The sequence below is a fragment of the Bactrocera oleae genome, chromosome 2 (assembly GCF_042242935.1).
Source record: "Bactrocera oleae isolate idBacOlea1 chromosome 2, idBacOlea1, whole genome shotgun sequence".
Classification (NCBI taxonomy): domain Eukaryota; kingdom Metazoa; phylum Arthropoda; class Insecta; order Diptera; family Tephritidae; genus Bactrocera; species Bactrocera oleae.
The window spans coordinates 94,959,114-94,974,666 of NC_091536.1; the positions used below are offsets into that span (position 1 = coordinate 94,959,114).

At 32.0% G+C, this 15,553-nt stretch overlaps 2 protein-coding genes across 2 annotated transcripts in view; one reads left to right on the plus strand and one right to left on the minus strand.

Moving 5' to 3' along the window:
• The window catches only part of AstA (allatostatin A), a 42,437-nt gene extending 39,612 nt beyond the window's left edge, over positions 1–2,825 (minus strand). The window contains exon 1 of the mRNA XM_070106063.1: positions 2,690–2,825. The gene's annotated coding sequence lies outside the window, so the exon portion shown is untranslated. The remainder of the gene's footprint in view (positions 1–2,689) is intronic.
• Positions 2,826–2,871: 46 nt separating this feature from the next.
• LOC106618951 (uncharacterized) lies at positions 2,872–8,769 on the plus strand. The gene has a single exon (XM_036357136.2). It carries the CDS (start codon positions 4,028–4,030, stop codon positions 4,286–4,288), a length of 261 nt encoding a protein of 86 aa, XP_036213029.1. The 5' UTR covers positions 2,872–4,027; the 3' UTR covers positions 4,289–8,769.
• Positions 8,770–15,553: the final 6,784 nt, after the last annotated feature.

The following is a 15,553-nucleotide window of genomic DNA, read 5'->3' on the forward strand; positions in this document are numbered from 1 at the left end:
TTAGTGAGAATCTCGTCATTAAAAACTTAATTCATAGCTTTCATGTAGATCACTTTCAAGATTTTTTTGTCATAAAATTGAGCGAAAAATTCACATATATGAACTAAGAGGCAGTACGATTCTTTGCTTGGGACATCGAACTTGAAAATAATGACATAAGTACATATATCATTCTTAGTTAATTAACTGAGCTCCGCCATATAAAGCTCACCTATTCTAAACGCAATGTAGCTTCGACGGATTTAGGTAATGGTCATGAGGTACATGTAGGCCCCTATTTTTCCATTATTTGTATCCAACAAAAATTTTATAGACTCCAACAAAATTCCAGGTCATATATCTTATATTATGTATATTCAGCATGACAACTCGCACAAAAACTAACTTTTTTACATCAAAACCGATAGGTATTTATACCTGTTAGCGTGTTTAGCTAATTATATTTGAACAAGAAAAAGTGTAACTCTCTACCTTACTCGAAGATTTCAGATTTAGTTATAGAGGCGATTTGCTGCCCATTGGCACGAAACGCAAACCGTTTGCGATCTCTTAATTGTGGCGTTTTATTTCCGCGCTTTTGTTGTATTTGATATTCTAACTATTTATCCCTGCGTATTGTCGATCATATCATTGAGCTTTTGTGAGGCTTGAAAGTTTTGGGAGGAAATAAAATATAGAAAGGCGTGTTTTGACAATCCTCCTGTGCTTACAGATGCTCAGCACTGTTTGCAGACATAATTTCTATACTGAGTCTTCCATGCAACTTTCAAAGCTGTTAATGTAATAAAAATAGAGCTTAAAAAGCTTTTCGGGAATCATAAAATATGCGTACACGTTGTTAAATTTCTCACGCGTTTAGGGGTAAACCTGCTTCTATACGAGTATTTAAGTTGTAAATGGAATTACAGCTATAACCTAACCGCAGTCTGCGTTGCAGCGCTTTTATCAATATTGCTTTAACGTGCGAGTATTTGATATTTTCTCCTTTTTTATTTTGTTTAAATAATTTTGCATATTTCCATTTGAATTTCATATTACCAATATATCGATTAGCAAAGGTGAATGAAACTTGTTGAATGCCAACGACTTGGCCAGCCGCTACACCTGTTTAAGGTGTCGATGGAGGCAGTTACGCCGGCGCAATGCGGCAAAAGTGTGCACATTCCATATATGAATGTAAATATGTGTGTATGTATGCTTGTATGCTTGATAATAATTGCTATCCGACTTTTTATATATTTATGTATGTGTATATTTTTTATATAAATGCATGTATAGTCAAATGTATGAAGCAAAGCTTAGGCAATTAATGCTTAACGAATGTTTGCGATATGATACTATGCATGTACACAATGCACACATACTCGCCATTTGGTGGCATGCCAGCACTTTAATATTTGTCTAGGAACTAAAAGCCAATGTTTTTAATTGGGTTTTTGTTTTATAAGAAAGCCGCAATTTCGTCTGGCGATTACACAATTTAATTACAACAAAACAATATTTGTATATTTTCCTATTTAACATGCGGCATTACGGTATATGCATTGCTTGTGGGGCAACCTGTTTGCTTGAACGGGCGTCGAGAAGATTGTCTTCATAATTAAGCCGCTGACTGACAATGTGTCATTGTTATCTGCATATCGACGCAGTGATCCATATGCATATATTTACAACTATATATATATTACATTGTACAACAACATTTACACATATACATGCATGTGCATATATATAAAATATATTTTTATTGATCACTCACACAATCGCATTTTTATAATTATTATTTGCTCATTGTAGCGAGAGTGTCATGATGCAAGCGAATGCATATTTCTTCGTCGACTGCATGAAATTAAACGTGAACTTTTCTGTATTTTATTTGCTTGTGTAGAGCGGCAAAAGCTATGTGTGAGAGTGTTTCCACTCATACACACACATGTGTACTTCCTCTCATCTGTTATGCCCGAGAAAAGTGAAGATGCAATGGAAAATAAATTTTTCTAACTCTCGTCAGGCAGGCACGATCAACCTGCTGCAGTCGCGTGCGCTCTTTCATATGTACGCTTTCAACTGAGTGAGCTTTCGACGTGCGCTGGCGTTGGCGAGCAATGCTATACGTACGAGTGTAAACTGTACAGAGAGTTGGAAAAGTATGCGAACAGTTTGCTTGCATCAGGAATGATAGATTTCGCAGTCACAAACGGTGTCATATTCATGCTACAACTGTCAATTTTTCTTCTTTAATTTCAAATTGAATTCCTATTTCTATCAGTTTTGCACTGTACAAGGCGAATCCATAAGAATAGCTTTGTACAAAATTCAGCAGAATCGGGCTCACCGTGTTGATTTAACCGCCTCCAGAAGCAGGCATGCGCTCGAAGTTTAGAAAAATTAAAAAAGGACAATAACGGTTGGTAGTCGATGGTGGGAAGGAAAATTGAGCAGCGAAATTAAAGAGCGATTGGATGCTGTACACGGTAATTCCTTCGTTCGTGAGCGTCCAAAACATTAGGCATATCAAAAGACTACATGGATCAAATCCTGCATGAAATATTGACCCAGAGAAAACTGTCAGCGGGAAGGGTGCCATGTAATGCTTAAAATTTTTATTATTCTTTTAATTTTCATATTACTATCCACTCGAGTACCAATACTATTTTTAAACACTGTGAGCTTCAGTATGCAAACTTACTCATTGCTCTCGAGAGCCTGCTTGCGCAGAGAGTGTTGCGGCAGCGCGTCCAATAAGTACTAATGAGTCCAGCGCGCCACTCAAACGCTCAGACAGTCATACGTTAGCCGAATATTATAGAGCATTTGAACGAAATTAAAGATCTTTTTCGGAAATTAGTTCTATTTGGTGAGTCCGTGAAAGTGTTAGCGTAACGCCGTATTTTTAACACGAAAAAATCATTAAGAAGTGACGTCAAACACGCGCTGCGACTGCTTGAACAGACGAGTGGCATGACGATCGACTGATCAGTGAGCAGTGCGAACCAAAAACAAACGAACGAGCGATCGACAAACGCCCACCGCGCATATCATATATATAATATATGTGTGTACTTTAAGAGCGCTCTTCGCCTTGGCACACCATACACACACATACGAACATTTGAGCATTAATATACATATGTACAAGCACCTCTTCGTACGTTTGGTGGCGAAGCTTTAAGGCAGCCGTAGTGAACGCGTAAAGAAACGAAAGTTTTTCATTTTCTTCGCTGTTTTGGACGGCATAGAGCATACAGACGAGAAGCATTGCTTGGCGGCGCGCTATCGTTATCGTTTCGAGTTTTCGCTTCACATTTGCTGTGCGCGTATTGCTCTTAACCGTTTGTTGTTTGTTTTGCGCACATTGCGTTGAGCACCTTTTCGCTTTTTTTCTTCACTTTTTCTGACGCTTCGCTGGTCGGTGCGACGCGACGCGATTTTTGAAGCAGCACAACTGATCGCACGAAGTTAGCGGCGCGGCAACCGCGCGCGTTCAGAGAATTTCTCTAAATAAACGCAACACGGTGGTGCAGTTCAGTAACGCGTAAAAATTTCACTGCAACGGTTTGCTCCGCCAACGGCAACGGATGACAACTGATATGAGCGACGATTAGAGGAAAGAAACAACTTTTTGAAAACAGTACACATATGCTGAAGTAGATAAAATTCGAAAACAAAACAGTATATTTAAAAATAACTTTTTAAAATATTCACGACATTGCAGTGAGTAACAGGCGAGCACAAGTAATATCAGTGTTTATTTGATTTGTGAAATGTGCTAAAGAAAAATATAGCAGTGAGTGTGCACAAAAACAGTGAGTAGAGACGCAGAAGAACACATACGAAGAATATCGCACGATTACAACACAAACAAAAAGAAAACGAGCAAGGAATTAACGCGCGCATTTCTGATCCTGCCAATTGTCGCTCAACTTCCTGCCAATTTTCCGTTGCGTATACGTCTAGGAGTGCGCTCAACGTCAGACACAACTTCTGCTTTCAAAATAACAGAGTTAGTTACAAAAAAATCATAAACATGTCACATCAATGCAGTTGCGGACGCGATCTCAACAACAACTACGTGTCCTACACAAGCGCCTACGCCAACGGCAGCTCCAGTCTGGATCGTGAGACGAGCAGCAGCCTTTCGGGTAGCGGCAGCAAGTCAGCCATATCTGGCAAGACCACACAACTAACAGCGAAAGTGATGTTCGGCACAGTGGGTGCCATTAAGGATCTGCGCGAGAAGGAGAAGTCCCGACATGCGACAACGCGCGCCAGCGATCGGCGCAACTGAGCGTAAGTGTGCAGCGACTGAAGGGGTTATTGGCTGGGTGTTGGGTGAGCATGCGCAAGGATACGAAACGTGGCTTATGCAAGTAAAGTGTTAAGTAGTTAAGGCAGCGGGGTCAATGCAAGCAGACGAGGTATGGATTAAAACGTAGTAGAACGCGGCAGCAGCGTCTCTTTTTGGACTATGTATAGTGATGTAATGCGTTGGTGGGGCGCCAACGATGCGGTTGTGGCTGATGAAATGTAGAGCGGTTGCGCGTTTTCAACAGGTGTATGTTACACGTAATCAGGCATTGCGTGGTCCTCAACAGCGACGATCCGAAATTTCTGGAAAACCATATCTGCAAATGTGTCGACGCTACAACTTTTCAAAACAAATATCTAGTAAACTATTTATTTGCATGTAAGTGGGTAATTTAAGTGTTTTAGCGCCTTGAAGAATTTTGCTCATGCTACGTTAGAAATCAATGTAAATATTTACTTATCAATTTAAATTCATAGTAACAATTTATTTATACTAAGTGCACACTGTGAAAATTTTTAGCACAATAATTTTTGTTGTGCAACAATTCATATATATGGTACATACATGTGTATATCTGCTACGGAAACACTTAAATGTTGAAACCAAAATATTGTATATTATGCTATAATCTAATATAATTTATTAGCTATAATTTTACACTTTCCAAAAGCAATTTTTTTTACAAATGAATTATTAAAGCAGTTGAAACTGACATTAAATCAAAATTTTTATTTAGAACTATTTTGTTAATTAAATTTTTTTTAAATAAGTTATTTTATTTGTTTTATCTAAAAAGGTATAGCAGTTAAAAAATGTTTTATACATATATATGCATATAATATTTTTTAATTTTCATAGCTTTCTTCAATATTTAATTTCACCCCTTTTTTACTTATTTCTTTTTTATTATTTATATATTTTTTTCTTTGAAAGCAGTGAAAATGTTACTAGATCTAGCTCTCAATATATTATATGTAAATTTATTTTTGAATTTTTTCTTTCAAAAAGTTTTGATTTTTAATTAAAAAGCTCCTTATTTCATGTTGTTTGATGTATTTTTTATTTTATTACTTTTTATTATTTGTTTATATTTAAAAAAACAATAAAAATATTGCTTTACCCTTATACAATCATAATTTTGTTTTCTTTTTTTATTCTTTTATGTGCTATCTGATATATAGGAACAAACATATAATTGTATTATAAATATATACGTACACATATACATAGCTTAATACCTGTTATAAATATTTTTATAATTTTCAGCAATAATTTTCTCTCTGAGAAATAATTCTACATTCATAATTTCATATAATGTGTAATATAAGAAGAACTTATGTTCATTTTCAAAATTTATATAGAGATTTAAAGCGTTTTACATTTTAAACAAATTGGTTATGTTAAAAATTTTAGTGGAATTGGAAATTCTAAAAATTTTGGTATAGAATGTTGTTTTACAAAAACCAGCACTTTGAATTTAAGCTATTTATCATATAGAATACTGTCAATACGCCACTTCTATTCTCTTTTAACTCTTCTCTTAAGCGATAAGCTTAACGTCGAATATGGCATTGTAAGAAAGATTTGGTAGAATTTCTAAAAAAAATTGTATTGAAAAAATTTGAAATCATAATAACAACTTTTTACTAATAAAAATTTCAGGTTAATGAAATTTATTTTTGTATATATTATCATAAAATGCGCATTTGTGTATACAGTATAGATATATTTCAAAACCACAAAGTATATTTTCAAAATCATTTAAAATAAAAATTACGAAATTAGATAAATCTTAGTTCATGGGTTCAAGATATTATAAATATAAAATATAAAACAACAAATTTGCAAATTTTTTTACAGAAATCATTTTTTATAATAAAAACTATTTTTCGAACATTTTTTAAATTTTTTAAAATTTTGTAAAGTATCAATATTTATATCAGGGCTTTGACGACAATTTTAATAAATGGTAATACCTTCCACTAATAGAATAATAATAGAGTTTCGTATAGTAACAGGCATTCGAATGCTAACAAATTACTAAACAAAATTTGGAGTATTGGATGCGTATCTAATCAATAAAATTTCAGCAAATATACATTTTATTATTTAGAAATGTTTTTTCGCGTTATGTCAAGCGTTAAGCTGGAGCTGATTTATTTAGCGTTTGCATAAGCCGAGTATTCGATTAAATGAAGAGATATGCTATATTTAATATCACTTTTTTTTGCAATAAATTTATAACTTTTGTAAAAAAGCAATGCTTAACGTTGAAAAATTTTTGTTTAAATATCAATTTTATGCACAAATTTTCATTATTTAGCTTATGAGCTTTGCCTTCAACCATGTATGTATACTTAACTTAATATAAAACAACAAATTTGCAAATTTTTTTACAGAAATCATTTTTTATAATAAAAACTATTTTTCGAACATTTTTTAAATTTTTTAAAATTTTGTAAAGTATCAATATTTATATCAGGGCTTTGACGACAATTTTAATAAATGGTAATACCTTCCACTAATAGAATAATAATAGAGTTTCGTATAGTAACAGGCATTCGAATGCTAACAAATTACTAAACAAAATTTGGAGTATTGGATGCGTATCTAATCAATAAAATTTCAGCAAATATACATTTTATTATTTAGAAATGTTTTTTCGCGTTATGTCAAGCGTTAAGCTGGAGCTGATTTATTTAGCGTTTGCATAAGCCGAGTATTCGATTAAATGAAGAGATATGCTATATTTAATATCACTTTTTTTTGCAATAAATTTATAACTTTTGTAAAAAAGCAATGCTTAACGTTGAAAAATTTTTGTTTAAATATCAATTTTATGCACAAATTTTCATTATTTAGCTTATGAGCTTTGCCTTCAACCATGTATGTATACTTGCCGCTGTTTATTCTTCTTCCATAAGTTCTTATCTTTCTCGGTGGTTATCTTTAAACGAGTTAAACGAGTGTTGCGCTTTGATAAGACTTTGAATATAATGTTGGTAACATTATGATATTAATACAAGAGTTGGTTTATTATTTGTTTTGAGATCAAAATCAACAATACAAGTATATTTATATAAGTGAGTAGTTTTTAGAATAGTCGCTTGGAAAAAGTATGTGTGCAACGAAGGTCTGTTGTTTAGAAAGTTGTATACAGATCAGATAGTGAGCTGTCTGACTTTATGAAGATCATAAAACTGATAAATTTGTCGAGCGTTTAGTTCAAATTCCTTTTTTTAGACCACTTTTAAATATTTATTGATATAACCAAAATATGCTTCTTTAAAAAAAATGTGTATTACATGTTACGTTATCTTACAAAAATATAATAGGATTTTAAAAGAAAGAATGTTAAAAGGAAACCTTTTATTTTCGTAAATTGTCAATTATTTACTGTCAACATAACTTGTTTTAAATTCTGTTGCTTACATTTCATACCAGTGTACTTATTTAAGACACCATTATACCCTGAAGAGGGTATATTTAGTTTGCCAGGATGTTTGTAACATCAAAACAAAAAAAAAAACCTTGGGGAACCCTATAAGGTTAATCAGAATTAAATAACTAATTTATTTTTATTTTTTACTCAAATACAATAAACACATACAAATGTGTTTGTTAGTAAATATTATACTTTTAAACTTACTTTTTGTATTTATAAACACAACTGCTCTTATTTTAGTTTGGTCAATTTCTAGTAATCAACAAAATTACGGTGTGTTAAAAATGTAGTTTGCAAACTATATACATATACACATATGTTCATATATAAAAATCTATGCAATTATATATAAAAATTTTATTATATGTATATGTATTTAAAATATTCGTTCAAGATAAATATTTGTTATGTAATTATATTCAATTATGCTGCGAAGGTCAGTAAGTTGTTAAATAAAATGTTACATAAATTATATATTTATATATATTTGTTCTTATTTAAAAACTAAAGCAAATATGCCACTTTATAAATAAAAGTAATTAATTGTGACATATACATATATGTACATTACTTGCATCTTATGCAAAATAAAAAATCAAAAACATAAATATGTATAAATAATATATTTTAAGTTTGTTTTGTAAAACTATGCAATACCAAGCACAGAGAGCCTTAAAAACCTGATTCCAAAATATTATTTTATTTTTGGCTACATATTTAAGCTTAAGATTCATTTTTAAATAAATATTATAATATTTAAATATTTTTCATATAAATATGAAGAATAGGTTAGTAGCATGTGCATAGCAAGTGGTTTTGTGAAAAACATCGATAGAAGCGCAATTGAAAGTTTCAAATTAAATTATAAATGTGCACAAAAATTTAAGTTAGTTAAAATATTATATACCATATATACTTTGAATATATTAGCACAATTAATATTCACAATATTTTATATGAAAAATAAATCAACAAGAGTTATACAGTTTAACAATAAAGAAAACCAAATCATTTATATTTATTTGTTGCTGTTGTTGCAGCGGGTTTTCCTCTCTCTTATGTGTATTCTTAACCCAAATTTTGAACTCCAAAAATTTGCTATCGAATTACAGTCGCAAATAAAGTATTTACACATGTTAATACTAACAAAAAAATATTTGTGAAAGCAATAGGCACTTTGTGCTACCGCCAGTGATTTATCCAAAGCGCATGCATATTTAATTATTTTGAAGAAGTACATTGATTATTTTAATAGTATACTCCACTTTGCCTAAACAAATTTGTGATCAACAGTTGAGTTACCTCCAACAAAATACACTCTTATTTACATTTAATTATATATATATAAGTTCTTATATATATGTGTACTTATGCATCGGCGTTTATTTTCGTTGTCACTTCGACGTGATGGCACTCGTTGTCTCGCTGCCTGACAACTTGGAATTCAATAAAGTCGCCACATATAGTCAATGGTACGAAAATGTTAAATATTTTAACCCCAACTCTGCGTGCAAAGGATGACACCGCTTTTTTATTTGAATTATAATTAAAAACATTCACTGCCAGCTCGAATTATTTGTAATAAAGCAAAGACTTGTTGTTAGAAATGTTAAGAAAATATTTGGCAGTGTATGGAAATTTTCGAGCGTTTGTAAATTATAATATTTTTTGAGCAGTTTTGTAGTATCTAACAAATATATTTTAGTATTTAATTTTTGAAGATATTTTGGAAATACTATGAATTTCTCAATTTTTTATAAAGAATTTTAAGCAAAAATTTCCTAGTTCATTTCATAAAGCTGTGACGAGAAAACTTTTAACAATAGCATACTTTTAGGTTAAACAACTATTCACAAATCTGTTGCCGCCTATTAAAACTACAACCGTTTTACGTTTTATATACAAAGTCCAGACGGGTTAAATACCGTAACGTCGACAAATGACAATAATCTTAATCTAGGGTGCAATAACTTATGTTTGTGTTTCGTTAGATAGCATCCCTTTTGTGACATTTTTAAAGATATCTTTTGATATAAGTCCAACGTGTTTTTTTCACATTAAAAATTTAGGAAAACTAATATTTTACATTAGTATTGATAAATGGGACCTCTCCAAGGATTTCCATATCATTGTGAACTAAGATAGCATCTTTCTGACCGCTATTTGCACCGCCTCTCACACTTAAATAGATATATCACTAAAACTTCTTTCTTTCTAAAGTTTGGATATCTTGCACTACTTTCGTCAAGGTTTTATGTATTGGGGAGGCGGTTATAATGCCATAGATTCAAATATATTGCGATTGACCACGGTGGCTCAAAGGTTCTATGATTGAATTCGTCGTTCCGAGACAGATGCATTTCGTTTGAGGAATACATGCCATAACATTTAAAATGTCGTTTATGGCGAGTTTGTTGTTTAGTTCCAGATTTTTTTTTCGCTTTGAGACGGTTCTAATTACTTTCCGGAGAGATTTTTTAAAAACAATAGCTTTCCGATATTTGGTAACAGAAAGTGGTTTAAGATGAATTATTAAAATTAGGTTAAAGGTCTATCCGACATCGTAGTGTAGTTGTTAGAGATACACATACACAGACCACAAAAATTTATATTCCATTGCAGTTTTCGACTAATATCTAAGACATAGTTGTTATGTTAATTAATGACAGCAGATCCTCGAAAGATAATGGCAAACTACTAAGGATATTTCTGCAAAAAATATATATACTCGTATTATAAAACTGGTACCGATTGAGGGTTGAAGTCAGTTTTTCTATGCGAAAAAAACGAATCGATATAAAAAGACCAGATTTCTTAACTTTTTATTTCAGATTACAATTATACCGCTTGAAAAATCTCAAGCCTTTTTGAGATGAAATAAAATGTTGGGATGCGCAACTTAATTAAAAAGTGCCAATTGCCTGTGCCTAAACGAAAGGAAAATCTCCGGTTAAGTTAAAAGACGTGCGTTCGCGAGTGTGGTTTTATTACAATAGGATTCTTTATTTAATTATATTATAATTTAGCCTAAACCTTAACCTAACGGCTTAAACTAGTGGTAAGTATGTATTACAAGTAGAAAAGGGGTAAGTATAAGTATACATATTTCAACAGTTTCGTTAATTCATTGTAAAAGATTATTGTAATAGATAATGTGTTCTGTAATAAGTATAGTATAGTAAAGGTAAGTATTTTTATAGCATAAAACATTTATAATTCATTTCAACATTATTCAATTAATCTTTATTTTTTTTTAAGTTTATTTTTAACATATATTTTATTTTAGATTCGAAAGATGCTTGACGCAACACCGCTTAAAGCACCCTTTCGATTTTAGAATTCAAAACGAAATATTTTTGATTTTCCGCTTACTTTTTCTACAATTATTTAATTTTTATTTTATTTAATATAATGCTTTCTTTACAAATAATCAAAGGCGGATATTATTCACCGTTCGCTCATTGCGATTAACATTTCGTTTTCTCCACCCACCCACTTTCAATTAGACCACGTTGCAACTGACAGGTGATATGATACTGGTACATCCTCCTTAATGCTCCGAAAGAGAACATTTCATATCACGCACATACATATGTATATGCATACATACACACCAACAAATAACCGTAAAGTTTGAAAAAGGTGTAGTAGCAAAACTCCAGTGGAAAAACGAAAGCATTTCGGCGCTACGCCGATCGTTGTAAATTTGCTTTGAGATTGGGAAAAAGGAGGCAAACAAAAAGAAGAGAGCAGAAGCTGAAATCAAAATATAAAAAAAAAGAGTTGAACGGAACAAGAAATGCTGTTAAAAGCAGAAATTCCGAAAAAAAAAGAATCATTAAATTAAAGACAGTAAAGAAGACGGCAAGAAGAATGGTCAAATCGGGCGGCCAGCCAGCCGGTTAAGTGACGTTGCTGCTGTGAAAGTTGTGGCCAACCAAGAAAGTAAGTGCGCGCACAGCCACACACACACGCTTAGGTACAAAGAGAATAATTGTTAAGCACGAGAATGGGAGAACATGTAAGCACAAAAAAAAAACAATAACAACAACAACAACAGCTTGTAATATAGAAAGAAATGCATACCACAGCATAACGACAATGTTTGTCTAACTTGATCAGACAAACAGACAGAAAAACGCTTTTGCTTTCACATCTCGAAAGTCCAACGAGTCTACATACGAACAGACAAAATGTTCGTGCTTAAATTTCTCTATTAGTATGTGTGTATAGAATTATCTGATCTTCATTTGTATCCACGTGAGTTACATTTATTTATGCATATATATGTACGTCGATATGCATATAAATATATAGGTATATAGAATTTACAAATATATACATATGTATGAATGTGTAGATACCCATCAGGAAATTTTGAGTGAAAACCAATTTGGAGATCGGTGGTACATCTTACTTGTACATAGTTGAGGCCCTTTCGTCGGCAGTTTATATTAATCTTTTATAGGAAATCCAGATTGATAAAACGAATAAATGATAAGTTCGTTTGCCACGAAGTTTGTAACACCCTGAAAGAAGCGTCGGAGACCCTATCAAATATATGTATATATAAATGATTAGAGTGACGAGCCGAGTCAAATTAGTCATGCCCGTCTTTCTGTATACTTATATACGCGAATTAGGCCTTCAACTGTTGGGGTATCGTCCTGTAATTTTGCATACGTCCTTTTCTCTGTAAGAAGGTGCTCATTTGTGGGAACCGCAGATATCAGACCGCTATAGCGCATAGCTGGCCTACAAAATATCTTCACGAAATTTGACATAAATTATTGTTCACTATAGCAAATAGCTGAATAAAATATTTTGTTTATTAAGTAACCTTCATTTAATTTTTTAATATCAAAGAACATTGGCCCATTACTTTTTCAAATTTAGTTATACATATATTAGACAACCTGTGAAGCGTATTTTAACTCCAGTGCAGACGATTCAATTACAAATCTGAAATGCATTTGACAACACAATTTCTTAGTTCATAACGTAATGAACTTTGTATATTGGTTGCTGACTCAAAAATTCGCCAAATGTTTAATACAAAGTTGCTGAGTTGTGATATCATGAAGCAAAATTTTTTGAAAAAATGTTAAGGGTAAAAGAGCAATTACAAATATTTCTAACATTTTGAGTGAAACTTAATTATTAGAGATAAATTAGAAATTTCAAAAAGAAGGGTTTACAATTACTTTAAGTGATTAAATTTATATGATAATTTGAAGGTCCTGAACTTTAACAGGGTTTGGTCACATTTTTTCTTAGATCGAAAAGAAAGATTCTTACGGGCACACAGCTCGTTCAAGTTAGCACCTTTTGAACGCGTGTGCTGGAGTGACGTAAATTGTGTACAAAAATCCGACTATTAGAAACTATTACCAGACGATTTCTACTGCAATAAAATACAATTGATCGATACGTTAAATATTAAAAGTAATATAGCCGCTGATGTTATGAAGGTCGTTTTTATTCGTTAACTCGGATCTGGAGACTCGTATCCGACGTATATAGCATGCTCCAAATAATTATTTTTTGGCATTTTAGAAGTTATTTTTGAACGCTAAACAAGCAGATGTTCCTTACCAATCCACTTCAAATGAGAGCCTAAAAAAAACTTTTCGAGAGCTGTTACCTGGATTACAAAGAAAGTTAAAGTTTTCCTACACGGGTACATAGCATAACTGAAGGTATGGATATATTATGTGCGTATGAGTGTGCGTAAGAATGCGTTTATTTACTGGTAACGAGTTCTGAGGCGTTCGCAGTAACACAGTAACAGTGACCCAGTACCCCCACTCAAGGCGTTGTGTCGGTCACCAAACGCAGAGCACACCATTAAGTAAACACCAGCTTTTCGGTTAGCTTCTAGTGATATTGAGTGAGGTGACTGAGTTGGCGCAAGCGTGAAGTTAACAACAGCGCTACTCATACAATTCTTATCGTGATTGTCTCGTTTCTGCGCCTGGCTTTCGTTAGCTGTTTGCTTTTATAAATACATATATATATATATATAATTGTATGTACCTGTGTAAGTATGTTACTTTTGTCGTCTTTCGATTTCATTTCAATTCTGCCCAATAAGCTTGCATTGATGACGCACCACTTTGGCGGCACAATATGCCACATATTCACAGTTGTATGTTCTTTTGTAATCGTATGTGTGTTTCCATTTTAACATCGTTCTTACTGATTCGCTTCATATATTTACGGTGTCGACTGTTAGATTACTTATTTTTGTAATGGTAATGATGTTATGATTACTTTGAATGTTAGCGGTTCATTGGTTATATCGATATTGATTTTGATATCTGAATTTGAATTTGTATTAGTACTATATGAATTAGTGCTGCATTGTTATTGCTATTCGAATTTGTAATGCGGTATTGGTAATGTTAACGATATTGATATTACTATTGATATCGCTATTGGTAATGGCAGTGTTTTCAATGAAGATAATAAGGTTATGTGATTTGTATTGCTGTTGGTGCCACGTTTAGTTCAGTATTGTTATTGGTGTTGTTACTAATATTCGTATTGTTATTAGTACTGATACTGCTTGTGATATATATATATATTACATTGTGTATATTGATGTTTATATCGGTATTTATATTGATACTGATATCGGTAATATTGTTAGCATTACTTTTGGTCGTGGTATTGGTATTTGTATTCGTAATTATATTAGTATTGGTATCAACATTGTTGTTTGTTTTAGTATTGATTGTTTTATTGATATTTAATTGTTAATCTTCTATAATATTTTCAATTTATATTTGTATTTGTTTAGTGTTTATAGAATTATTGTACAATATATTATATATCAATACTTTATATTGGTAATTATGTTGTTTATAGGTATTTGTATTTGTATTGTTTACAGCAACATTAATATAGGGATTGGTGTAGGTACTGGTATTAATATCGGTATTGGTAATTGTAATGGTATTGTTTTAATATTTGTATTATTATTTTTATTAGTGTTGTTGTAGTAAAAATTTTTGTTCACCTATTTTAAGAAAAGTGAATTTTTTTTTTTACATTCATATGAGCAAAAACGTTATTTTTACCAAACATTCACCTCACTTTCATTCCAATGCATTGAGTGCTTCAGCTATTTTACCAAGAAATATGTACATACACACACTTCTTTACATACAAATACAATCATCAGTGGTCACAAAAAGCTGCGAAGAAATGCCATCTTAGATAGCGAAAGAGACCGATCCTTTCACATTGAAGATATGTGCATACATTTCATTTTGAGTATGTTTCGTATTTCAAACGTAGTTCAATCACCTTTATGTTAAAAGTGCAAGTATGTAAGTGGCCACTGGATGCTTTAAATAGCAATTAAAAAACTTTCTATAAAATATTTTGAGGTTTTAAGGTTACAAATCGTTGATTGAGCATTGCAAATTTGTTGAAAACTAACAATAACAACATTATTCGGGGCATGAAGCAGCAGCTTGAATTAGACTATACAGCTAAGAGGATTTTTTTGATTACTTTTATTGCTTTTATTTTCCCTTATTGGGACCAAAAAAATATTTTTATCAACCATCAGAACCGGGAGGCATAACAAGTCTTCTGATAATTGTAAATTTCACTAACTTTTTAGGATTCTTCGTGTTATTATGTGAAGTCGACTTAAAATTAAATAAATTTTCGTAGCAAATATTTTACGCTTACGAAGTTCTCTTATGCTGTGTAAAATGCATGTAGTATTCTAGAAAAACTGACACTCATGGCTGACAAGACGTAATTCTCAAATGCATTTCAAGAAT

Bases quoted from the DNA above. Each gene is read 5' to 3' on its own strand.
- LOC106618951 (XM_036357136.2), top strand. From the start codon at position 4,028: ATGTCACATCAATGCAGTTGCGGACGCGATCTCAACAACAACTACGTG.